The 27041-nt window shown below is 39.5% G+C and overlaps 1 protein-coding gene across 1 annotated transcript in view; it reads right to left on the reverse strand.

The window, feature by feature from the left end:
- Positions 1–27041, reverse strand: part of ATP10A (ATPase phospholipid transporting 10A (putative)) — a 97133-nt gene that overhangs the window by 8917 nt on the left and 61175 nt on the right. The window contains exons 10-15 of the mRNA XM_075265208.1: positions 21992–22550; positions 16843–16946; positions 12841–12967; positions 11043–11227; positions 7097–7409; positions 6693–6769 (exon numbers count right to left, since the gene is read on the reverse strand). Coding sequence (XP_075121309.1) covers positions 6693–6769; positions 7097–7409; positions 11043–11227; positions 12841–12967; positions 16843–16946; positions 21992–22550 — 1365 coding nt within the window. The remainder of the gene's footprint in view (positions 1–6692; positions 6770–7096; positions 7410–11042; positions 11228–12840; positions 12968–16842; positions 16947–21991; positions 22551–27041) is intronic.

Here is a 27041-nt window from a genome sequence, read left to right on the forward strand (position 1 = left end):
CCGCTTTCACACAAAGTCCTGCATGTCCGTCTTTGTGTCCGGTTAAAAAAAAAAAAATGGTTTTGCTGCGGAGACCACAAAACGCTCACGGGCAGACACTTTGCAAACCCATTCAAATGAATGGGTTTGAAAAATGACTCCTGCCAGTTTCCATCTCCTGTCTGGTTTCTTGGGCAGAAGACAGAAACTGAAAGCGGAGACGGGGGGACAAATGTGAACCCACCCTGTCTCTTCAAACAGCTAATCGGCAGGGGTCTTGGTTGTTGGACCCCCGCCAAATTGCATCCTAAAGATAGGTAATCAATTAATAAGCCTGGGAAAACCCTTCTCACTATATTGTAATTTTCAAAAGCTTCATGAGATCGTAGATGTCCACCAGAGCAGCAAATATCTGGATATTTTACTGCAGTCATCCAATGACTACAAACAATTTTTAAATGCCATTTATTAGTAAAGATCTTGTGTAGGCATTATCCAAGTACAATAAGGTGTGAAGTAAGCACAGATCTTAAAATTAACTCTAAAACGCAAAAAAAAAAAAATTATCCCAGCATTTCCAACCTTTGATCCTATTATATATCTTATTACAATGGGAATGGGTGAAGCCAAAGTGGGCGTGGATGGGGACAAGGCATACAACAATTAAATTTGCTGCACAGTGTTTCTACAATTTCTAAGAGACTGTTGTAGGATCCGGAAAAAGAGAACACAGAGGTTTATCTCCACTTTTGTTGATGCCAACTGGCCACTAGGGCAGGCTTTATTTTTTATTTTATTTCTAGTCCAACAGGTCCTTTAAGAACAACGGATTGCTATAGATAAGCAACCTTTTAACCCCTTAACGACCGGCCCATAGGGAATCTACGTCGGCACTTGCAGGTCCTTCCTGACTGCCCTATAGGAAAACTACGTCGGGTAGTCGGGCAGTCAGGGAAGGATTCCCTGTAAGTGCAGACATAATTGGATGGGATTTTAGCTGTATCTAACAGCTAAGACCCCATTCCATAACCCCCCATCGGAGGGGTCTCCGATCGGGGTTTTTTAACCCCTTCAGTTCCGTGATCAAACATGATCACGGAACTGAAGCGGTTCCGTGACGGTGCCGGCTGAATCGGCACCCCCCGCGGCGAGATCGGGGGGTGCCGATGTCTCTAACATGGAGCCTGGGGTCTGGCCAGTGACCCCAAGCTCCAAGAGACCCCCAATACCTGGTTGATCCTGCCGCTTTAAGAGGAAGTCAGACGCAGGCAGCCCCTGCGTCTGACTTCCTCCAGACGCTGCAAGACACTGACAGCTGTGTCCTGCAGCGTCTAATAGAGAATTAGTGATGCTTTTATCAAAGCATCACTAATCCAAGTGTCCTAAAAGAAAAAAGTGAAAAATAAATAAAGTGTCTGATAAAAATGAATAAACTTATAAAGCCCCAAAATTCCCTTTTTTCTATAGAAAATGAATTATATTAAAAAAAAACCTAAAAGTTAATAAAAACAATATATATTTGGTATCGTCGCGTCCGTAACAATCTGAACAATAAAACTGTAACAATATTTAATGTATACGGTGAACGTCGGAAAAAAAACCCGGAAAAAACCCGCCGGAAGTAGTGATTTTTCGCCATCTCACCTTACAAAATATGCTATAAAAAGTGATCAAAAAGTCATAATCACCGCACAACAGTACCAATAAAAAGCGCACATTGTCCCGCAAAAAATAAGCCCTCAACCAACACTGTCAACCAAAAAATAAAAATGTTACGCCTCTCAGAAGATGGCGATACAAAAAACATTGATTTATGTCCCTAAATGTGTTTTTATTCTACAGAATTAGTATCGCATTAAAAAATAACATAAATGAGGTATCGCTGTAACCGTACCGACCCACAGAATAAAGGTCACATGTTACTTATACTGTACGCTGCATGGCGAAAAATTTAAAAGGTAGAATGCAATGCCAGAATTGATTTTTCTTTAGAAAATCCAGCAAAAAAGAGTTAATAAAATGTATTCAATAAGTTGTAGGCACCCAAACATGGTGTCATTACAAAATACATCTCATCCCGCAAACAACAAGCCCTTATATGGCCACATCACCAGAAAAATAAAGAAAATATAGCATCTAGTAATGTGAAGACAAACAACCCCAAAATCGCCAAATCATTAGAACACAACTGGCTGCGGCAGGTAGGGAATACATAATCTGTGCGAGCGAATATCAGGGGACACCCCAGATTTAGAGTTTATGAGCGAAAAGACACCAGAAGTGACCCCAAAGTGACCCCCAGAGTGACTCCCCCAATCATAGGAGCTAATGGGACATAGTAGGGAATTTGGTGTTCCCAATGTCCTCCGCACAGCTTATATATTCCCTCTTCGCCATCCGCTGTGCAGTCACGTCTGGGATACTAATACTCACTACACCCCCTGAGAAATTCTTTGAGGGGTGCAGTTTTCAAAATGGGGTCACTCCTTTGGGGAATCCAATTTTCTGGTACCTTACAGGCTCTACAAACATGACATGGCAGCCAGATACCAAACATTTGAATCTGTACTCCAAAAGCCGCATTGCGCTCCTTCCCTTCTGCGCCCTGCTGTGTACCCCAACTGCAGATTATGCCCCATGTATGACACTGGTGTACCCGGGATAACGTACGTAATGTCATATGTGGGTATATACTGATATTAGGGCACAGCCGGACACCGAAGGGAAGAACGGTTATTGGGTTTTTGGAGCACAGACGGTTTGGTTTTTGGATGCCATGACACTTTGGCAGAGCTGAAGCACCAGTAAAGTGGAATCCCCTGATATGTGACCTTATTTTGGAAACTACACCCCTGAAGGATTTATCCAGGGGTACAGACAGCATTTTTAACCCCCAAATGTTGCTATAACTTATTATCCATAAATGAATACGCAGATGATTGTGAAAGGTGAAAATGACCATTTTTCCAGGAATCTGTCATTTCAGTGCATAATATGTTGTGCCCACCTTGTATCAAAGATGAACGCTCTAAAAGCTGTTGTGCCCGGGATACCCGCTTACCAGTGTTTGGAGTGTGTATCTCTGCTGACATAAGTCGGGCACAACATATCAGATACTGAAATGGCGAATCTCTGGAAAACTTCATTTTTAACTTCTCATTATCAGCCGCAATTTCATTTCTGGAAACCAAATAAATGCAACCCTCAAGGGTTAAAAATGCTCGCTACACCACTTGATAAATCCCACCTGTGGGCTAGTGTCCAAAATGGTGTGACATGTCTGCGGATTCCACTTTATTGGCAATTCAGGGGCTTTGCAAAAGTGACGTCCAAAAACCAAACTGTGCTCCAAAAACCAAAATAGCGCTCCTTCCCTTCTGTGCCCGGCTGTACCCAAACAGCCGATTCTACCCACACATGGCATTAAGTCCGTTATCCAGGGTACACCAGTGTCATACATGTGGGCATACACCGCCATTTGGGTACACAGCAGGGCGCAGATGTGAAGGAGCGCTATGTGCTTTTGGAGTGCAGATTTAGATTGTTGGTGTTTGGACACCATGTCATATTTGCCGAGACCCTAAAATTTCCCCTACAAAATGGGGTCACTTCTTGGCGAATTCCAGTTTACTGTCACCTCCAGGGCTCTGCAAAAACAACATGGCGCCCCAAAAGTCCCTCTAACTCTGTACCCCAATAGCTAAAAAGTGCAGTGCTCCTTCCCTTCTGCGCCCTGCTGTGTGCCCAAGCAGCAGTTTACACCCACATATATAATTTTCTGCCCCTCGGGATGGCCCCTTAATAGTTTTAGGAGTGTAGGTCTCTGACAACACAAAGTGGGTGCAACGTATTGGGCACCGAGATGGCAGATTTCTTTAAAAATTTCAATTTTCATTTTGTACATTAATTTTTGGGAAGCATTTTTAGGCTCAAAATGATAATACCCCTTGATACATTCCTTGATGGGTGTAGTTTTTAAAATGGGGTCACATCTGTGGACTTTCCATTGTATTGATACTTTAGGGGCTCTGCAGATACGACATGGCACCTGAAAACTATTCCAGCAACATCTGCCCTCCAAAAGCCAAATAGCGCTCTTCCCATTCTAAGCCCCACCATGTCCCCATACAGCAGATTATGGCCACATATGGGATATTGCCGTGTTCAGGAGAAATTGTGTAACAAACTGTGGTGGGCTTTTTCTCTTTTAACCCCTTGTGAAAATGAAAACTTTGGGGATAAAGGGACATTTTAGTAATTTTTAACCTACACATCCCAAGGTTAGTAAAATCTGTGAAACGACTATAGGGTCAAAATGCTCACTATACCCCTCAATGAATACCTTAAGGGGTCTAGTTTATAAAATGGGGTCATTTATGGGGGTTTTCAATTGTTTTGGTAACTCAAATCTTGTTTGAATGTGCAATGGGCCTGAAATATCTGCAAGCAAAATTTGTGTCTTGAAATCCAGTTGGTGCTCCCTTCTTATTGGGCCCTGCCGTGCATCCGTACATAGGATTAAGGCCACAAAGTGTACATTTTTGAACACGGGAGAAATGGGGCCATCTATTTTGGGGTGTTTTTCTTCATTTTCATGCCTTGTGTGCAAAAAAAACCTGCCTTTAAAATGACACTCTTGTGTAAAAAATATGAGAATTTTTTGTTTGACGCAAATTCTTTTAAAACCTATGGGGTCAAAATACTCACTATACCCCTCAATGAATACCTCAAGGGGTCTAGTTTATAAAATGGTGTCATTTATGGGGGTTTTCAATTATTTTGGTAACTCAAATCTTGTTTAAATGAGCAATGGGCCTGAAACATTTAGAAGCAAAAATTGTGTCTTGAAATCCAGTTGGTGCTCCCTTCTTTTTGGGCCCTACCGTGCATCCGTACATAGAATTAAGGCCACAAAGTGTACATTTTTGAACACAGGAGAAATGGGGTCATCTATTTTGGGGTGTTTTTCTTCATTTTAATGTGTTATGTGCAAAAAAACTGCCTATAAAATGACACTTGTGTAAAAAATATGATTTTTTTTTTGTTTGACGCACATTTTCTCAAAACTTATGGGGTCAAAGTACTCTCTATACCCCTCAATGAATACCCTAAGGAGTCTAGTTTATAAAATGGGGTCATTTATGTGGGGTTTTCAATTGCTTTGGTAACTCAAATCTTGTTTGAATGTGCAATGGGCCTAAAATATCTGAAAGCAAAATTTGTGTTTTGAAATCCAATTGGCCCTCCTTACCTCTTAGGCCCTACTATATGTGTGTACATAGGACTAAGGCCACAAAATGGACATATTTTAACACGGGAGAAGTGGGGTGATATATTTTGGGGTGTGTTTCTTCTTTTTGATGTTTTGTGTGCAAAAAAACTGGCTTTAAAATGACATATATTTGAAGAAAATGAAAATGTCATTTTTTTCATCATTTGTAATAATTCTTGCAAAACAATATTTATTTGATCAAAATACTCACTATACCCCTCAAAGAATACCTGAAGGGGTCTAGTTTTCCAAATTGGGTCATTTAATGGGAGGTTCTGTCATTATTCCACCAATTCCTGTCTGCAAACAGAGCTTGGTACAGGAAAAAATGACAAATTCAAAATTTCCAAAATTTGCTTATAAATTTGATAAACTTGTAAATTGTCTAAGTTACTCAAATATGATAAAATTATTTCAAATATGCTTGAAACACAAAAGGAACATTTGGAAGTATATAACTACTAACTTTTTTGCCCTGTATTATTGTGTATATGTGAGATATCGCAGCTAAAAATGGAAAACATTGAAAATTTTTGAGTTTTTAAATAAATTTACGCAAGTTCTATCAGTCTAATTTTACCTTCTCAGTAAAGTACAACATGTCACGAAAAAACAATATCAGAATCGCTTGGATGCGCTATACTGTTACAGAATTATTCACTGATAAAGTCACACAGGGCAAATTTCCAAAATTTGGCTTGGTCATTAAGGGGTTAATAGGAGTCTGTCAGCAGAACTCAGCAGATCAACTCAGCCTCGCATATGGATAGGTTAGGGTCACCTAAATCAAACTGCACTTTCCCCTTGTGAATCAGTGCCTCCGTTACAGATACATTTCCATTTTTGTCCATGTGTCTCACGTACGGGTTGTTCTTGCACATGACGTGGGTGCGGCTGTCAGGGGTCGACTCACTCAATCTTGCACTCAGACTGCAAAATGAGAGTAAATCGCACCCAACACAGTCCACGCACACCAAATACACGCTGCCACTACCACTGATTTGCCGACTCAGCGGAAACTACACTAACACATATAGGTGCCTCTCCGACCGTCAGACACAAACACACCTCAAAAAATTAATGGGTTCATAGAGAAAAACAAAGTAACCTTGAATTTAGCAATTTAATACCCAAAGGGTTCAGTGCTATCTATCTATCATCTATACATAAACATATACATGAAGAGTTGACAAAATAAAATTGTAAAATGGCATCAAAATAAATTGAAGGAAAACAGAATAATACTTAGGGCCGGGGACAGTCACTACAAGGTGGATGGGATTCTTGTCAATCTCATCTACACCTTGCAGAAAAATATGTTGACTTAAAAGTGCCCCATGAAATGGCATTTCTTTTCACATTAGTAACACGAGGAATAAGCTAGCATTCCACATTGGATCAAAACAGAGTTATGCAAAAAGTTATAAAAGTCAGAACTTGCCTGCATTCCTTCCTGACCAGATATACCCACACCAACGTCTGCTACCTGAATCATACTGACATCATTGGTCCCGTCACCTATAAAATATAGTAAAAAATAGTCACGGTAAAAGAAATTTGTACGGAAGGTACGTAACAGTGAACAGGTAGATTTTTGAGCCAAGCCTGGCTATCCCACCCTATTGGAACTACCTATAATGTAGAGTGCTCAAGTTATCATACTAACCATTTTAAGGACGTATCTTCAATTAAATCTTCATTAAGATTTTGGAAACCAAAAAATGAACGTGTAAAAAAAGTCTATACCAAAAAAGATTGCTACAGTTATTACCCCAAGAGTTTTTAGATTTTAATAAAGCTAAAATGCAGTTTTTACATAGTAGAATAGAACATACCACAGCTTACCTATTGCTAATGTCATAGCTTTCAGCTTGTCTCGTACAAGTTTTACTACCATGCTCTTTTGAAGGGGGGTAGAGCGACAGCAAAGCACAGAGCGGCATTTTTGAGCCAGTGAAATAAATTTATCCGACTGGCTTGAGTCTAGTGCAAAGGCTAGTGTTTTGCCATCAATCACAAGTCCCAGATTTGGATTTCTTGTAGCAGAAGCTGATGACAAACCAAATTCAACATTCCAAGCAGATCGTTCCTTTGAGCCATTTGGAATCTTGGACTCCACATAGTGCAAACACTGGTCAAGCAAAGCAGCACAGGCTTCCTGCAAAAACATGAAAAGAACTGTTTACTGTTGAATACTAAAACTGAATAAAAGATTAAACTTATTTATGGAAAACACAAAAAGAAAAAAAGAAACCCAACGGCCCTACTTCCTTGTGAATATTTTCATTTATGTAACTCATATCATTGCAGCCAATGCCCAGATAGTACAGGCCCAGGATAATACGCAAACAATTTTGGTGGTCTTTAATGTGGCAGAATCACTTTGGCCAGAATACCGGGGCCAGGGCCATGCAAACCTTTAAGAGCTAATTAAAGGGAGTCTACCACCTTGCCCAAGCATATTCAACTATTCCCATTGCATTACAGAACACTTTATGGTGATAAACCGCATTCCTTTGTTATGTACGTCACTTTTGTAGAAAAACAGCTTTCAAGTCCTAAGTACAAGTGCAGTTGGTGCAATGAGGGCAGGACTTCAGCCCTGGGAGTACTTCTCTTGCTGCTCAAGTCGGATGGGTGATGTCATAGCAGTGGGAAGATCAACCCCCACTGCACCGGGTGGCACAGGCAGATGATGTTAGGGCTCTGAACAAATAGAGCAGTGCTCCAGGGAGCTGAAGGCCGTCCTAGTGCACCAACTGCCTCATTTGCCTAAGACGTCAAACTTGTTTGTCTCAATATCTACAAAAGTTACATACAACACATTGGCAATGCATGATAAAAGAGGAATTTTTTTTTTTTTTTTTTTTTTTTTTTTTTTAAGTCCATAAGTGCAATGTTTTAGTCCACAGTGTATCTTTCTTAAAAGGGTTGTCCAGGATAACAATAAAACCCAAAACCAATATAAAACACCCTCCCCTCCTACTTTCTAAATTACATTATTAATCAAAAATGCCTATTTACCACATTTGACTATCCAGTGACGAATCATTTCCGGAAACGGATCATCACTACTACTCCCCCCACATCCACACCATCATACTTACCCATTTTCTTCCTGCTTAGGCTTTCTTTTGCGGGGAACGGCTCCTCCTGCTTCAATGACGCTGGTACACACATGCGCAATAGAGCCAGTATCCTGGCGTAAGCACTGAAGCCGACAATACATCTCTATTGAGCAAGCTGGGAGCCTACACAATAGAGATCTATTGAAGGCTACAGCACAGTGCTGCGCGTTCCCCATTGACGGAAGACCGGAAGAAGACAGGTAATACATAATAGGGTGGGGGTGGTTGGGGCCTGAATGAGTTAGAAAAAGCTAGTAGTGGCAGGAATAACTAGGGAGACAGGGAGAGTGTGTTCGGGAAGGGGGGGGGGGGTGAGCTGGAGATAGTGTGAGAGCCTACAACTACCAGAACACATTGCAGCAGGAAGCTACACACCTTGTAAACAAATGTAGAAGATGCTAGGCCTTCCCAGAGAAACCCAGAAATCACTCAAAACACTGCTAAAGTTATATGGGTGAACTTATTAACCCATTAATAACACTAACAGATCTTTTTAATTTTGCCTGGAAAACCCCTTTAAGGCCCATCTGGACTGAAATGTTGCACTTTTAAGTTTTCTTTTCTCATACTTTGGAGTGAGCAGTACAATTAACCATACAATTTATCTATTGTGGCATCATGCACATGCATGACAGCAAGGCATGATAATACATGGCATAATTTTACTTTATAAATACTTAGCATTCTTCGTATAATAACAGAGCTGTATATGATATGTAGTACTCTTAAAAAGTCTTTGATGACATATGTTCTGAACAACGGTTTAGCAGCTGCAAAAGTTGCGAGACTAAAGTCAGCATAAAACAAAATAATTTCTCTTTGATTTGCTAGAAATGGGCATCGCCCCAACTGCTAATGCTAAAAAATAATCAGCAATTTCTATGCATGATCTTTAAGTGCAAAGAACATATATCACAGTTTTGCAGTTCTTCAGCGTTCATTCCTTGGATTGGAAACAGTTGAGATTGCAAGTAATAAGATCAGTAATTAATTAAAAAGGAAATGAGCTTTTATTGACCACTGACAGATCTACAAGTTCAGCTTTATAGCTATTCATATCCACCTTTATGGATTGAGACACTGTAGCTACAGAAATTTCAAATACAGCAATGCCAAAAGAAATGTAGAAACCACCTAGTCTCGCACAAATCAGTATAGGGTAGAAAATTAATTATTTTATACCTTTGTCTGATGTGTTGGCTACAGGAAATACGCCACTACCTTAATTTCTCCATCTACAAGGAGGATGGATGAAGGAAGCCACCACATTCTATAACCACTTAACCTTTTTTTTTATTATTTTTTTTCTCTTAATATTACAGTATCATAATTTTTTTTCCTGTATACTCGGTATTGCAGCTCAGCCCCTTTCACTTGAATGCTACTGACCTATTACTGTACCATTTGACTGATGAATGTAATGTCAGAGCTTACAAGCCCAATGGCCTATTCAAATAGGTGATTTGTGCCAGAAAAAAAAACAAACAACTTTATATGGAAGCAGAATATGTACCGTATTTTTTGGACTATAAGACGCACTTTTTTTCCCCCAAATTTGGGGGGAAAAGAAGGGTGCGTCTTATAGGCCGAATGTGGCGCCTGGCATCCGCTCCAATAGAGAGGCGGATGTCGGCAAGGGATAGACGCCGGGGCCTGAGACATCGCTGCGCTCCTCTGCCCTGCATGAAGCCAGCAGCGGCAGCGGCGATGCTATTCCGTTCCTCTGTCCCCCCGCCGCTGGCTTCATGCAGGGCAGAGGAGCGTAGCGATGTCTCAGGCCCCGGCACCTGTGCCGGCGTCTATCCCTCGCCGGCATCCGCCTCTCTAGTACAGCGGATGCCGGGTCAGTATCAGCGGCCCCTTCTCCCCCGGCGCCGGTCCCCACCGGCCCCGTACCTGTGAAGTTGCAGGCCGGCTCCTGCGCGGCGATATCGCAGGAGCCGACCTGTTCGGGTGAGAGCCGGGAGCCTAATGAGGCTCCCCGGCCTGTCACGGCTATATTAGTATTGCGGCTGGGTCTATGACCAGCCGTAATACTAATAGACAGAATGTCCTATAGACGGCAATACAGTTGTATTGCCGTCTATGGGACTTGCAATCAAGTGACCGCAGGTTCAAGCCCCCGGGGGGGAATAAAACTTTAAAAATATATAATAAAAATATGAAATAAATAAAAGTTCTAAATCACCTCCTGTCCCTAGAATATATATATAAAAGTAGAAAATCATATATCATAAACCACCGGGTTTTTTTTCAATACAAGGTGATCTAAGCAATAGATAGTCCCCAAAATGGTATAACTAAAAAGTACTTCTGGCCCCGCAAAAAAAAAACAAACAAAAAAACACTCTATGCGTCCCCGTACAGCTGCAGGGTCACCTGTCAATGTGGCCTTGCAGCTGTTGCAGAACTACAACTCCCATATATTAAATATTTTACCATTGTTTGCTTCAAAAATTTTTTTCCCTATTTTCCTCCTCTAAAACCTAGGTGCGTCTTATAGTCCAGTGCGTCTTATAGTCCGAAAAATACGGTACATGCAATGAATAAATCTTGAGGCAGCTCAATTAGGAATTGATTTTAAAAATTTAGCATAAGAGAGGTTAAAACAGCAAATGTCTCTTTTCTTGACTCACATTATATCTGATAAATACATATCATACCATAGATTCGGCATTTAACGTGATGAGATCATCGTCATGATCCAAAAGCTTGCAGGAATACCCTATGTTTACAGCAGTTTCTTGTTTATCTCCAGTCAGAACCCAGATTTGTAGTCCAGCTTTGCGAAGCCTCGTAATAGTTTCTGGAACGCCTTCTTGTAAGCGGTCTTCTATGCCCGTAGCACCTAATGGAAAAAAAGAGGGTGTTAGATCTATGACACTTCTAGTCAAAATGGTTCCAAAGAGTGAGTTACGCTCTGGAGGACTCACACATCCATGGATTACATTATATTTTGATGGGCACTATGTATTGATGCTGTACTCCTATGGTGGCATGTAGCCAGAATGCCCTGTAGAGTACACATCTTCCTTTATAGCTTGTAATTACTTGTGGACAGGGTCCTCCATCTCAGTGATCCTCAGACTATTCAAGCGAAGTACCCTCCAAAGAGGTAAACTTAGAAAATGTAAATAAATAAATAAAAAAATAAGGATCTGAAGGTACCTGTGACTGGCACACACTGTTATGGAGGCACTTGTGGCAGGCATACAGTTGTGACATGTACATTCCAGGGCAGTTTTACAATTAACCTGCACAGTGAATAAAAAATTGGGCTAATGGAAACAGGGAGCAGCAGGGTCTGTTTTTCTTTCCAGTTGCAGAAAACTGCAGAGTGTACCCCTTGGGGTACAGATTCCACAGGTTGAGGACCACTTTTTTTTTTTTTTTTTTTTTTTTTTTAAAAGGTATCAATACATTACAAATACTATATAAATGTTCCTATCTCACTGTTTCAGCTTTGCCTGCAGTCTCTTCGCTCCCTTCCCAGCTTGCTGAATGACACTATTAGGTATCACAATACTTATGCTTGCCCATAATGGACTCTGTGTTATCTTACATACAGATAACAGACTCGGCTTTATAGCAAACTGCAATTAGAGGAGCTGATTGTCCTGCCAGCACTAAGTGATGTCACTTGATCTATCTCACAGGTCCGTGGTTATAGCAACACTGTGTAAACAATGGAAGGAATAAGTTCACACAGCAGGCAAATAAAGCAGCATTTCAAAAACAATATATAGGATCCTTGAGATGGGACAACCCCTTTAAGGGGTTAAATATGGTTATATTAATGGGAAAAGTTTTAAAAGGCAGCTCATGACTTTCTTGTCTGGTCACTATAGCATAATGGAAAACCTCTGACCTGGTTGTTTAGCCATCACAATTTAGCCCTTGTTGATCACATGCTTACGCTTGCCCATTTTTCCTGCTTCACTTTAACAACTAACTGTATTAACTTAATAAGTCAGTGATATTAATGAGATGGCTCAAAGCATTTTACACATTTGGTCGAATAAAACTGCACCAAAAACAAAACAAAACTCCAATAGGCAAAGTGCTATGCAGCTATATTGTGGTTATCTCAATACAAAGCAGCAGCACTCAAATACCTATAAAACAATTGACACTTTCCTAACATAATGCTTCATGCAACGTTGTGCGTGTCCAAACCTATGATGGTAGGACTGCCAGACTTGCTTTCAGACTTTTTGCAATATTCCCGGATTTTCACATATAGTTAATTTTAATAGACATTAGAACTGGCACCTAACAAGTGAGAATACTGGAGAAAAAAAAAAAAAGAAAAAAAGAAAAAAAAAGAGTAAGCCTAGTCTTTTTTCCCAAAACGGTTTACAGAGTAAATATTCGCAGTTATCAAAGCTGAGTTTGAATTGGCATAGCATTAAAATAATAGCCTCCGCCTATTCTCGTATAAAAGAAAATTAATAAACTTACCCAGCAAATGCAGATTAGTCTCCAGGCGAACTGCAGATTGAAACAGTAGCTCTTCACGATTCTCTAATGAAGATTCGGCTTGTAAATGAAATTTCAACCAACAGGCGTACTCCTCCTTACTGAGAACCTGGAAGAGAAAGTAATTTAGAATGTGTATTATTTATGGGTTATATTCTCCAAAGTAAACTCTGCTTGTATAATATATGGCTTGTGTTTAGAAGGAGCAGACCAGGATGACACTAAGACGGATTAACACCATGTATACATTCTGCTATCTACACAAGGACATTTTATTCAAACAAGGAGAGATTTTAGATTTTTCTGACCAACCATTTTTGTAAACTCACAAGTAACCACACATATATAAGATAACTAGATAAACACACCTTCTGGTTAAATAATGTAGGAACTAAATCTGATACAGAGCCATGAAACCACATTTTGTAGAAGATCCAGCGTAAGAATTTGGACTGTGCCTTGGTGGCAGATAAAGCTGAAAGAAATTGTCCTTACATGGAGCAAGATAAGGTAGCAAAATGGAAAGTATGCTAGTACAGAGAGAATTCATTTACTACTACACAACTTTATTGGGTACAATATGGCTGATACATAATTAACAGAAATGACATTAACTGCCAATATTATGTTGGCTCCTTCCACCGTTGACTACTCCCTCCTATTACAAGTTCGTTTTACTCTGTCATTACAAATTTGGACCACTCTTCATAACTAAATATTAAGTCTCCCACTTATATACCATCTCCTTGCCTCGCCCCAGTCTGTTGGGATTCTTTAGGAATTTGTCATTGAACTTCTCTCAGTTTTGCCTGGGACAGCTGTTAAAATCCCATACCCCTTTAGGATGCAGCCTAAAACTACCTTAAAGGGGTTGTCCAGGATCATATTTTTTTATTATTATTAGGCAAGGGAAGGTGGAAAAAAAACAAAACAAAAAACACACACACACACTAATCCACAAAGCAGTCTGGTTCTGCTTCTCTGGTGTTTTCTTCTGGCAGAAGAATCTGCTGAATGTGACCACTAAGCCAATCAGTGGCCTCAGAGGAGGACACAGGACGTCACTACATGTGACATCCAGTGTCTTTCTTAGGTCACTGATTGGCCTCAGCGGTCACATGACTGCTGAGGCCAATCCGCAGCCTGAGGAAAGGGACCTTGGAAGCAAAATTACTTCATAAATATAATCTCTGCTTTATGTTTGCATCAAATTCAGGCCCGGGTTCACATCTGTGCATAGGTTTCCATTTGGGAAGTCTACTTAGGGATCCCCTGAACGTAAAGCTAATCTGCATTAAAAAAAAAAGTGGTTACCTTTGGAAACCTGCGGTCCTCAGACTATAATGGGGTCAGTGTGGCTTCTGCACAAAAAAAGCTGAGAAAAGTGCTGCTTGTAGGAATTTTTCATGCAGACAGGGGAACAAAATGGCCCGAATGCAGTTGTGAAACGGGCCATAGATCACCCTTTCATATTTTTTTTTTCAGATATTATATGGCTCGTAAGTCAAACAGCAATTTTCCAAATTTTCTAAAACATTTTCAAAACTCATTTTTCAATTGTCCAGTTCTGTTCTGAAGGGGCTTTAAAAGGCATCTATTAAAAAAAACCCCATCCTCAAAACTGTATTCCTGAAGTAATTCAAAATAGCATTTAGGAAGTTTCTTAAACTTTTCAGTGTTATTATTATTATTATTAGGCAAGGGAAGGTGGAAAAAAAACAAAACAAAAACACTTTTCAGTGTTTCACAGGACAAAATGGAGGTGAAATTTACACATTGAAATTTTGGTCACTAATATATTCATTTAGCCCTAGAATTGTAGAGTCACTTTGGATCGAAAGTGTAATATATCCACCGGAAAATGGTGCCAAGATGGTAGGCACCACCTTCGGGTTAATTTGACCAGTGTCAAATATGATTCTAGAATATCCAGTAAAAAATACGATCCTGGTATTATGACGCACTGTGTTACACTGCTGTCATGGCAGGCCCATTGTAATTTCAAGAGCCCATGTGTCCTAATAGGTCATCTCAATAGCCAGGAACATTAGCTGGGTGTGGAGAATCAACACAACAACAGCTCGGTTTCCCTAACCACTAACAGCTGGAGGTTACCTAACAGCTCATGTAACTCTCCATAAAGTAGACCCCGATATGTAGGTTTTTGCTGTCCACTTTACGGACTGTAAAAGAATGCACCCGATGTCCATTTAAATTAATACAAAATGTCACGGACACAACTAGTGTCCACTGCTAATGTCCGCACAAGATATTGAATAGACATTAGCAGTGGACACTAGCTGTCGGACACCAAGTGTGTGAACGCTCACTTATATTGCTTGTGCCTTTATAACAGGTTTCTGATAGATTCTACTCTGTCTAATTAGCTTCATTCATGAATTTTGTTGCTCCACTTGTTATGTGTATTTGATGCTATACATAGTGGTCCTCTTGCTCTTCCTGGTGGAGGTTATACGTGCAGATTATTTAATGTGTCTTCCATAGGTTCAATTTTGGAGTATACTTACCTCTTATCTTGTTCCTGTACATCTTGCAGGCTGCGAGATCAGTATGATGGTGTTTTTTTACATCTTGTCTGGTGGGCAGATGTTAGATTAGACTGGTCTGGTTTCTGACCTTCCTATTGGTCCACTATGGTGTATGCACAAAGAGTCTATACCCATTCAGCTGCTGGCCTGTCTGGATCAGCTGGTTGGCATTGTGCCTCTGATTGAGGATGCTGGCTGAATGAGGTATGGTCTTAACTATGTAAGACCAGGACCTCTGCTCCTCCGTGCGGCCATGTACTAGTGCCAATGGTGAATAAGGGTCCATGGTTGGAGATTATACTAGAAAATACTTACCATAGGCCTGTCTGTCTGACAAATACATCTGATATGTTGGAGGTTTAAAGTATCTGCCGACACAGAAACACGTTAGTGTGACTAACTGAGAATTGTGTTCTACTATGCTTTAGTGAAGCACTTTATTAGTGTTATGTAATATCCCCTTCGCAAATGTAAAAGGATATACAAACACCGAGCAAGCTTCTAGTGTAGATTATCATAGATTCCTTCTCAAATATAAAAGTCTGCGTTATGCAATAGGCAGACAGGGGATCAATGTATTCACAACATTGATATATGTAGTGCTGGCAGTTTGGCTTATCCCTGAGTCTTTATATATGGAGCAGACTATTTTATGGAGAGTTACATGAGCTGTTAGGTAACCTCCAGCTGTTAGTGGTTAGGGAAACCGAGCTGCTGTTGTGTTGATTCTCCACACCCAGCTAATGTTCCTAACTATTGAGATAACCCATTAGAACACATAGATTCTTGACATTATAATGTGTCTGCTGTGACACAGTGTGTCATAATACCAGGATCGTATTTTTATGAATTGCTGTTTTCTGATCAGCTCACCTCTGAAAAACAAACACAATAACTGATCAAAAAGTGTTATGTACCCATAAAATACAAGGTCTCGCAAAGTTACATTGAAATAAAATGTAACAAGTTATGAGCGCTGGAATGCAGAAAGGGATATAACATTATAGCTTTAAGGCTAAAATGTGTTTGATCGCTAAACGGTTAAAATGGACGTAAGGCACCTGCGTTATGTGAAATGAAAACATGTATTTCTTTCAGAAAGTTTTCTTCCTCTTCTCACCAAGGGAAATCACATAATGGTCACATGGCCATTAGAATGGGTATGGGCTCCACATGGCCATGTGACCAACAGACACAATGTCCCTTTCTTAGAAGAGAAGGAGAAACTCCTTCTAAAATAATTAAGAAATGTATTCTAATCCTGGATAAACCATTCATAAGCGTCAAGCGTCAAAATTTACTACATCTGTAATAAAAACAACTTTACAACTTTGGAGAATACCTTCCCTTTTAACTAAAGAATTAATCTATTAAAACATGATCAACAATAGCTTCTGCTGAGGAAAAAACTAAACAAAACGACAGACATACTTACTCGTTTCGCTATACACAAAGTACGTAATCCATCAACCGCATAACAGTTCAAGTAGTTTTGAGTTTTGGCTTGAATTCGTCTTTGGTACTTTCCCACAGAGCTGTCTACAGAAAAATAAACAAGTCACTAAAGGGTTAAACTAGGGCTTTGCCATGAAGACAAAATGATCTGCACTAAATATCAAACATTATTGGATAACCCTTATATAAAAAGATAATCCTTTAATCGTCCCACAATGGGGAAATTTCAGTGATACAGTTTCATAGATGGTACAGTAGTATATAACAAGAGAGAAACACATACAAGCTCATGGCAGATAGAGAAATCCTAGGAATCATAGCAACTAAAAAGAAAGAAACACAGACATACTGCAGGATCATTTAGTTCTCAGTGCGAAGTGATGTTAATAATACAGCCCGACCGTGGTTGGAGAACACGAGGAGGGGGGTCACAGCATGTAGATATAACAGGCAAAAAAAACATGTTTTTTTGCAGAGGTGGGGGACATATGCAGCTATCATGATAACATGTGGCAGTTCCTTTGGTAGGTGGTGAGATCTCCTGCTCACAGCTGATAGTTCGGTATCTTGCATCAGCGCTATTGTCCATTAACCACAAAAAAAATGCCCCCAAATAACCTTCATCACAAACCCCTCTGCAAGCCCTCCTCTGGGGTGTTTATGGTTATGGCAGTGCTTCATGGACATTATATTATTGACAACTGGCCATTTCCATTTCCCTTGGCAAATAAAAATAAAATGTACTTAAAGGGATTCTACCATTAAAACTTTTTTTTTGTGGATAAGAAGTCGGAATAGCCTTTGGAAAGACTATTCGTTTCTTACCTTCAGAAATGGTCTCCGCTGCGCCGTTCCTCAGAAATACAGTTTTTTACCGGTATGCAAATGGGTTCTCTTGCAGCGATGGGGGCAGGTCCCAGCTCTCAAACAGCAATGAGGGCGTCCCCACTGCTGCCAGAGAAGTGTCTCCAAGAGCCGCCGCCTTCTTCGCCCGCCGTTTCATGTTCAATGTCTTCTTCCGGCGCAGGCTCATAACCTAGCAGAACAGACTGCACAGGCGCACATGCCACAGGAAATTGGCCGCTAACAATACTGTGCAAGCGGCTATTTTCCCATGACCTGTGTGCCTGCGCAGTCTGCTCTACTAGAAGTTACGAGCCAGTGCCAGAAGACATTGAAGATGACGCGGCGGATGAAGAAGGAGGCGGCGCTTGTAGACACTTCTCTGGCAGCAGTGGGGACACCCTCATTGCTGTTTGAGTGCTGGGGCCTGCCCCCATCCCTGCTGGAGAACTCATTTGCATACCGGTAAAAAGCGGTATTTCTAAGGAACGGCACGGCGGAGACCATGTCTAAAGGTAAGAAACGAATAGCCTTTCTAAAAGCTATTCCGACGTCTTATCCACAAAAAAAAGTTTTAATAGTAGAATCCCTTTAAATCCAGAGTCTCTTTTTAAAAAAAAAAAAAAAAAAGATCACGGATTTCCATTAAAGTCTATGGGTCAATGAATAAAGACAAACTACACACGAATGTGTGTATTATTTAATTTTTTTTATTTTTTTTTCACGGAGGTTAAATTAATAAAAACACCTCCAAAACAATTTATATATCTATGTGCTGTCAGAATAAAATGCTGACAGCAAACGGACGTGATAATCAGATGTGTGAATAAAGCCTTAGACTTTTTTTTTAGCCTAGTATAGAGATAGCGGAGGAGTTACACCATATTGATTTATGTAAAGATGATCTTGCCATGTACTTTATTGAGGCTAAAAACTCACTAAACCTAGCAGCACTGTCCAACCTTAGTAGTCTGACTCTAACCTAGACAAGTACTGCTCATATTTGGTGGTTTTAATGCAAGTCTATCATGGTTACACAGATGTTTTTACTAGAATTTTTTTTTTTTTTTTTTTAATCACAAATAAGAATATAAAGTAAAAGAACTGATCAATTGATGTGACACTCATTGCCTTTATGATAACAATAGTTTGGAAAAAATCTGCAGAACCAGTGTCTCCTTTCATAGGGGCCTGTAGCTTCCGATTATTAGCCAGAGACTCCAAATTGTGAAATTGGATGACTCTCAGGTGTGCACTGGCCATTGTGTGAATGCAACCTAAGAGGGCCTTAAAATCAAAACGATCAGGTATTGGTCCTATATATGAACATTTGGTCAAAAATACAAACCTCTAGTCCCAAGTAAGGCCTGAGGAAGTGATTACAAAATTATTATACAATTGTTTGTTTTTTGCTGATTTACTTGAACTAAGCTTTCTACCTGTAAAGCATAAAAATCATATTGATTAGTAATCTCAAGTATTTACTTACAATGAACATTTTTTTATATATTTTTTTCATGAAACTATTGCATTTATTTTTAGCCCTGGAATACCATCTGATGCCATCTGCTAAGGCTCCCTGCACTGGGAACAGGTTCAAAAAGCAATCCCACGTGAGCGGAGGCCTGAAACACACGAGCGGTTAGTAGCGTCTCTCTTAAATATGAGTGTGTTCATTACGATGCCTAGATAGCATCGAAAGCAAACACCTGATTATAAAGGATTACATGCCTGCACACTAATGCCTCATATTCAGCTTTAATGGCTACATATTTATATCTATTATACCTCACCATATCATTTTAAATGAAAAACATTTTCTAAAGATTGTTCAATTATCTATATTCTACAAAAGTATCAAATTGCCCATATATATATATATATATATATATATATATATATATATATATATATATATATATATATATATATATATATATATATATATATATATACAAGATTTGGGAAGCAAATGTCCCCTGAGTTGCCCTTCTGTATGTATGATAATTTTTCATTATTGAATAGTATGCAGAGTGTGTTTCTAATATACAATTATTAAGATCTGTATTGAACATTGCTTGCAATTGGCTAAGGGAAGTGCCATTCTGTCCTTGATAACCTTGAGACATCTGGAATGCACTACTTTGAAACCTGCACTTTATGTTTAAGAGCTCATAAATTATCTTATGTATAAGGTATATACATGTCAGTAACCAATATATGAGGCACTTAAACCAATGACAACCATCCATGTACATCGATAACATATTTGACATTGGTATGAATGTTTCTGTTTATAGTGTCTGTTCTATAATTCATGAGCTACTAACATACTCAGAAGCTTGAAAAGGACTGGGTTCATTTCTGATTGATTGTCATCATGATGAACCTTAAAGGCTTGGTGCAGATATAGAAAAACATGGCTGCTTTCTCTTAGAAAAAGCGCCACTTTATATCTGCCTGAGTGGACTGAAAGTGGGGGATGGGTACAGTTTCCAATTGGAAGGGATGGAGAGTAGATAAAGTCCACAGAGGAAAACTCTGTAGACTTTCTGTGAAAAACGCAGCAGGAACACCCCCCCCCCCCAATATGTTTCCACCGCATTTTATAGCCGTAGCTTGCAACGTGGGGCTTTAGCCTAAGTACCCATATTGCAGATTTTGCTGCAGTTTTTTGAGCCAAAACCAGAAGTGGATTTAGCAGAAGGGAAAAGTATAAGCGTTTACTTTATACTTCCCATTCCTCACAAACCACTCTGTACTTTGCTCTGGACTTTTGTTGCAGCCAAAGTCTGCAACAAAAAAACAAACAAGACTTTTCTCAACATGGGGCCTTAGCCTATAAGTTTATATAGAATATATAATTGCAAAACATTCAATACAGGCAGACAATCAGATTAAAAATAAATAAATCAACAAACAGAACAAACCACATCACATTACTCATTCTTTAGTTCTTCACCATTCCAGTGTTACTGCTATGCTAGTTCCTAATGATATTTCTTTCCGTGGAGAAATAATGTACTGTACACCTATGTGCGTAAGACAGCTAGCCGTTGTAGTAAAAAAAAATATTAATGACACAGACAGGCTGAAAAAAAAAAAAAAAAAAAAAAAAAAAAAAAGGAGCATCCTCCCTTTGTCTAACCACCTTGATGTTGTGGCTGCTATTGACTACAGCACTAAATGGTTTAACAGCCAGGATGAGTTATCTCTGACCCAGTTCATTGCAGCTAGCATCCACTGAGGATGGTGCGCAAACAGCGCATGTGCCCTTTGCTATACATTAATGGCACTTGGTGCTAAATACAAAATGCCACCATCTATAATACATAGCAACTTGCTACAAGTGTTAAAAAATATGTATCTGTGTAATGTGGCGTTCACACTTGCATCTTGACTTGTTCGCTGCAATTCCGCCTAAATCCCAGGAAAAACTGCTTAGGTTCGCCTTTGTTTAAAAACCCATTAATTTCAATAAGTTTTTCAAGCAAACCGCTGGTGTCCATATGCAGCCTCTCCGCTGTGAAACAGGCTTTTTTTTTTTTTTATTGCACAGGCACAAAGTCGACTTTGTGTCCGTGTAAAAAAAAAAAAAAAAAATCGTTTTCACAGCACATAGCTACAAATACAGACACCGACTGTTTGATTTAAAAACCGATGGAAAGGAATATCAGGAAGGACCGAAGATTAAAGGGGATCACCGCGCTCAACTGATCGTCAAATGGATAAACTTTATTTCTGTAAAAGGCACACACTACGTGTTTCGGGCACAGCGCCCTTTCCCAAGTGTATAAGCTTGCTTGCGTCTGGCTGGATATTATTCTACACCAAAGGTGGCAAGGATCCTGCTGTCTCATAACCTGGGGCGGCACCCCCCCTTCTTTAAGAGGTTCTAGGCTATATCTAATGGTTGTACACACAACCTTCTAAAGGTGAGAAGCTTTCTTCACTTCACCTCTCATCTACTCATACGGTACTTCACCATATGCAGCTCGGTGCTGTTCTTTGTTTTTATCTTTACCGATGGAAAGGAATGGGGTTTTAAACTGACCGTCAGCAAGCTGTCCCTGTGTAGTTTTTCCTGCAATTTAAACAGAATAGGTAGGCGGAGAGCGGCACAATTGTAAACACCCCCTTAAAGTAAACTACTACAGTCTCCAGTGGTCTCAGCGGCTTATAGCTGTAGTTTTGCAACAGCTGAGGTGACGGAGTATAATATATAGTAATATAACGTAATATATAGAGCTGGAGTATAATATATGAATTATGTCTGCATATCTTACCTTTAGAACTGGGTTCAATAAGATCCAGGACGACTGAGTCTGCTCCTTTAGTGTAAACCACAATCTCATCTGTAATGGGATGTCTAACCACAATGGACATCCTTTTCCTGGTTGAATCAAAACCCAGGGTGTGCAAGAGTTCAAAGTTTAACCTTCCCAAATGGGGCAATTCCACTGTTACTTGGTCAGACAATCTACCAACCAGATAAAAGTTATAGGCCCTGGCAGCAAAGACAAGTGCAGCTTCATCAGGACTCTCTGCCTCATAGCGCAACTCGCCTTCATTTCCATCTTCTGTTACTTTAATGGCATGCTGAGAAGTCAGACCGCTCATGCTGATCTGAGGAGAGCAGGAGAGTTTTCCTTCCAGTTTGACAAAATTTCCATCAGTCGAAGGAGAGGAAAAAATACTGGATCCAACTTTTTGCAAAGATTTGCTAGTTGTAAGACTTGAAGAACTGCTGCTATTCGATCCAGATGTAAGTCTGCTGGGTGTAAACCTCCGAATGAAGTCTTCAATGGTTTTAACTGGAGATTTCAGTTCAAAACGAACTCTCACCTATAAAGATAGTATGACATTTGTTTTTTTAGTACTCACTCATAGCTAGAGATTTTGAACTACAAATATGTCCCCCTTACCTACTCATGTTCAGTTAGGTGTATCACAAGTTAAAGGGACACTAAACCTGAAAACCAAGAATGGTAACAAAAAGCCGCAGGATATAGTCCATCTCTGGCCATGTCTGTAGGACTAAGGCTGGTCTTACACGACCGTAGTGGTTTTTGCGGTCCGCAATTTGCGGATCCGCAACACAAATTTCACTTTAAAAATTAATTCCGCAGACATCCGGAAAGGGTCATTCCGTGTCAAGTGAACCAATGATTTTTCCCTCTATATTTTTAATTCTTTTGAGATTTTATTTGGTAATAGTGTGTCAGAGAATGCAAAATGTGAAGAAAAAAAAATTCTAGAAATTTTTTTGGATTTTTAATTGATTTTCAAAGTTCAGAAAAAGTGTGAATTTCTGTGTTACCTGCCTTTACATTTCTCCTCATAACTTAGGCTAGAAAAAAGATAGAGAAACAAAATAAATGCCATTCTACTCAGAACTATACAGGCTTTCACCAAATATGTCACAAGAGTATCTTTGTTAATATTTTACCGATGTGAACGCAAACGCAAAAATTTAAAACGCATTTCCGAAAAAAATGTTTTATTTAAAATTTTTAAAAAAATGCACATGGGCCTGCTATGCCCTTAGCCACATCTTTACCAAAATTCAAGTTGGGATCGCGATGGGATAATATTTTAAAATATAACTATTACAGTGTCATTCCGAAAATCTTGAATTCAGATCTGTTCAGCCTGTGGACAGTGAAGTCCATGAAGTGGTAGAAGGCGGCACAAGATTGGCAATGGATGACATAACTGGTTATGTGACCTGTGAATATGATCGGCGCTGGTGGCTGGCTACTGTACTCTCCAAAGATTGTGAAAATGAAGACATAAAATTGACTTTTTTGCATCCTTCTGGTCCAGCACCATCCTTTGTGTATCCAAGAAAACCAGACATTTTACAAGTCAACAAAAATCAGATATTAACTCAGGTGGAGCCTAACACCATGACAGGCCGTACATACTCTGTGACACAAAAGGAAATGGCCATTGCTAGTAAGCGCTTATGGACAAGATTACATTTCACTCACTAGAAAGGACAAATTGATGATAAAAGGCCAGTAGTTTAAAAATGTCCTATTAATTGTTGATTAGTTCATATTTTATAGAATGAGGATTTATCTACTGGACTATTTTTCTTAATTAATTACATGTTTAGTGATATAATAAAAAACAATTGTTACATGTAGAAATTGGTGTTATAAATATTGGTTCTTGTACTCTTGTTAACATATAATTAGGATGAGACTATTTAGAAAATCACACTTGAGGATATGAGCAGCTTTTTTCTTTCGGTTTGTTCAATGCATTCAGGTTGAAAATACTGAACAAGTGTGTTCTGATGATAAGATGTATTTGTTCTGGCACTTACAGTATTTGTTTATGTTTTTTTTATTGTTGCATATAAATGTTGAATTCAGCAAGTTGTAATTTGAAAAGAAAAAAGGAAGAAGCCACACAAACATAAAATCAGATGATTCAAGGCTTAAAAAAAAAATAAAAAAATAAAAAATTGATCCCAATTTGGTCCCAAGTTGAAAACCTGTACAAATATAACCAAGAACACAAGTAACACAAATGCATTTTTTCACAATTTTAAAACATACGTTTTTTCCACAATTGCGCATCAAAATTTTGAATTTGATTTCTCCAAAACAAAATATAAAGAAACATTGTCTTGTGACATATCAAATGAAAGCCGGTACCGCTCTGAGAAAAATGATGCCTCTCCCACCCATTTATCTTAATTCTAGCCCAAGATATGTTAAAAAATGTAAAGCCATACCAGGCAAAAATTCATACTTTTTCAAAACTTTAGAAGTCTATAAAAAATTAACTGATGAAGAAAAAAATTCAAAACTTTTTATTTGTAATTAACGTAAGTTGTACTTCATAAAAAATAAAAAAAATCTAAAGACGTCAGGTAAAAAAAATATTCCTATTTGGATCATTTGATATGGAATGACCCGAAAGTGCATCCACACCGTTCCGTGTGTATCAGTATTATGCGGATCCGCAAAAAACAAAACACACCACAAAACACACGTTGATATCCGCAATTGCGGATATACACTGATGTATGTTCAGTGTATATCCGCAAAAATGCACGCGCCCATAGACTTCTACTGGACCTTCCTTGCCGTGCTGTAAAAGCACGGCCATTTCGGACATGCGGTATACTGTCCGGACCACAGTTGCGGCACGCCACACCACTGACAAAATCTACGATCGTGTAAGAGGCCTCATAGAAAATTATGGGACCGTAAATGGTCCGCAATTTTGAACCCGCAATTGCGGACCATTTGCGGTGCAAAACTATGGTCGTGTAAGACCAGCCTAACTTTCAAGCTGCAGCTCAGAGCAATGTAGACATTGCATCCCACCTATGTGCAGAGATTACCAGTATGACATCACAGGACGTCTGGGGGGGGTGTGGGGGGAGGGGGGGCTTAGGGCTTATCGCAGAGAACATTTTGTGCTCATTTTGTCTAATGAAGTAAAAATGTGTCGTTGAATGTAATAGAGCGGATCCAGAGCATGAATTAAACCAAGGAGAGGGGAGCATTACATGTGTGTAGTTTTCATTTACTTCGTTCAATTCATCCAGCTTTCCCAGATTCATAAGAGGCTAAACTAGGTAGCTGTATCTTAAAATTTGCTCCAGCAGCAGTCTGGTATGTTGCTCAGATTCCTTGGGATACTGAAAGTTGAGTCTGTCAAGTTAAGAAACAATTATAGAGCAAGGAGGAGGGTTTAATTAGGTATATTTAGTACTCAGCAGTTTGTGAAATAGCATTACTTGGTATGCTACCGAGCTTTCCTGGGACCCTGAAAATTCACTATTAAGTATTCCTTATCACAGATCCACAAGGTATGCTACTCAGCCTCTCCAGAACCTCGAAATCTAAATCAAGCGAGTGTTAGCATGATTTGTGAGCAAGCAGGGGTGTTTATTCAGGTACATTTAGTATTCAGCAGTACCTAGTACTGAATTATTTAGTATGTTCACTAGCTTTCCCAGAATTCAGTCACGCTATGGTAGGATTATAACACAAGGTATATTTATATTGGTAAATAAAGTGTTTAGCCATTATTAGCCATTCAGCAGTTTGGGAAAGATGGGCAATTAACCTCATGGAGCAGTAATAAGTTGTATTGTGTGCATGCTACTGCTGGTACTAGTGTTACTACTACTGTTAATAATACCTATTCCATACTGCAAGTTACTTGGGGGGAAGGGGGGTTCTTCCAACAAAATGGCCACACTCACTATGTGTACAGCCTAAACCCAATCCTCCCCTCCTAAACCTCATGGCTCACAAGCGCTAGCATTAGAGGGGAAGAGAGAGTAGGTAAAAATATGGCTGAAGCCATAGGGAAGAATATACAGCATTTCCATTTCATTTTTCAAGCTTTGTAATTATGATATAAGAGTAAAAAGAAGAGCAGGAAAATTAGGAGATGATGCAGCAAGGCATCATATAAGGAATTATTTATTATTTGCTTGGACTCTGGGCTTAGAGTTGTTTTTCAGGTTTTTTTTTTAGTGGTTCACACATCCTGAGCATGAATGACATCTCCCTAGTGACATCCAGTGAATGAGAGGACTGTAAGGGAGATGTCAGTCACACACACAAGAGACGCGATACGCAAGGAGAGGTCTGAGAGGCAGGTTTTATCCATTATAAGTTAAGGATAACAGCAAGCAACGATCCAGAAAACAGTGGGGACTGATACAGAATGTAACTTAAAAGCAATTATGTAACTTTACAGTATACAAACCATTTATTGGTGGAAACTAAGTAACCCCTTCAAAAAAAATTTCAATGGAAGTTCAGTCTAACCAAAGCTCACATAAATAACTTCTCAGAGCTGGGAAGAGGATACAACTTCTGTATACCATGCAAGTGTCCATTCCTGATATAAAGCACGGGGAAGATAAGTAGGTATGACAGCATGTCACAGATGTCGCAAACCACCAGGACATGCCAGGGCTACATGCACATGAATGTGTGGATCTACTCAACCATGAGAAAATAGCTTGAATGGCACATGCATGAGAAGACATGGGTGTGTGTGTGGGGCCATAACAAAATAATGGGTCAGTGTGTTATGCTAGGTTCACACCTGTGTTCGGGTTTCCATTCGGGAAATGGAAACCTAATAAGCTTAAAAAAAAGCAGTTACCCGCGGAAAACAGCAGACCCCATAGCCTATGATGGAGTCTGGTGGATCCACCCGAAAAGGGCGAAAAATGCAGATACAAAGTGTTCTTGCAGCAGTTTTTTCTCTGCATTTTTTTAACATTAAGAATTTTATTGAGGAAAAAAAATTTTATGCAGGTACATTCAAAGGAAGAGTAAGACAATGGTA

This window comes from Leptodactylus fuscus, chromosome 2, assembly GCF_031893055.1.
Source record: "Leptodactylus fuscus isolate aLepFus1 chromosome 2, aLepFus1.hap2, whole genome shotgun sequence".
NCBI classification, from domain to species: Eukaryota; Metazoa; Chordata; class Amphibia; order Anura; family Leptodactylidae; genus Leptodactylus; species Leptodactylus fuscus.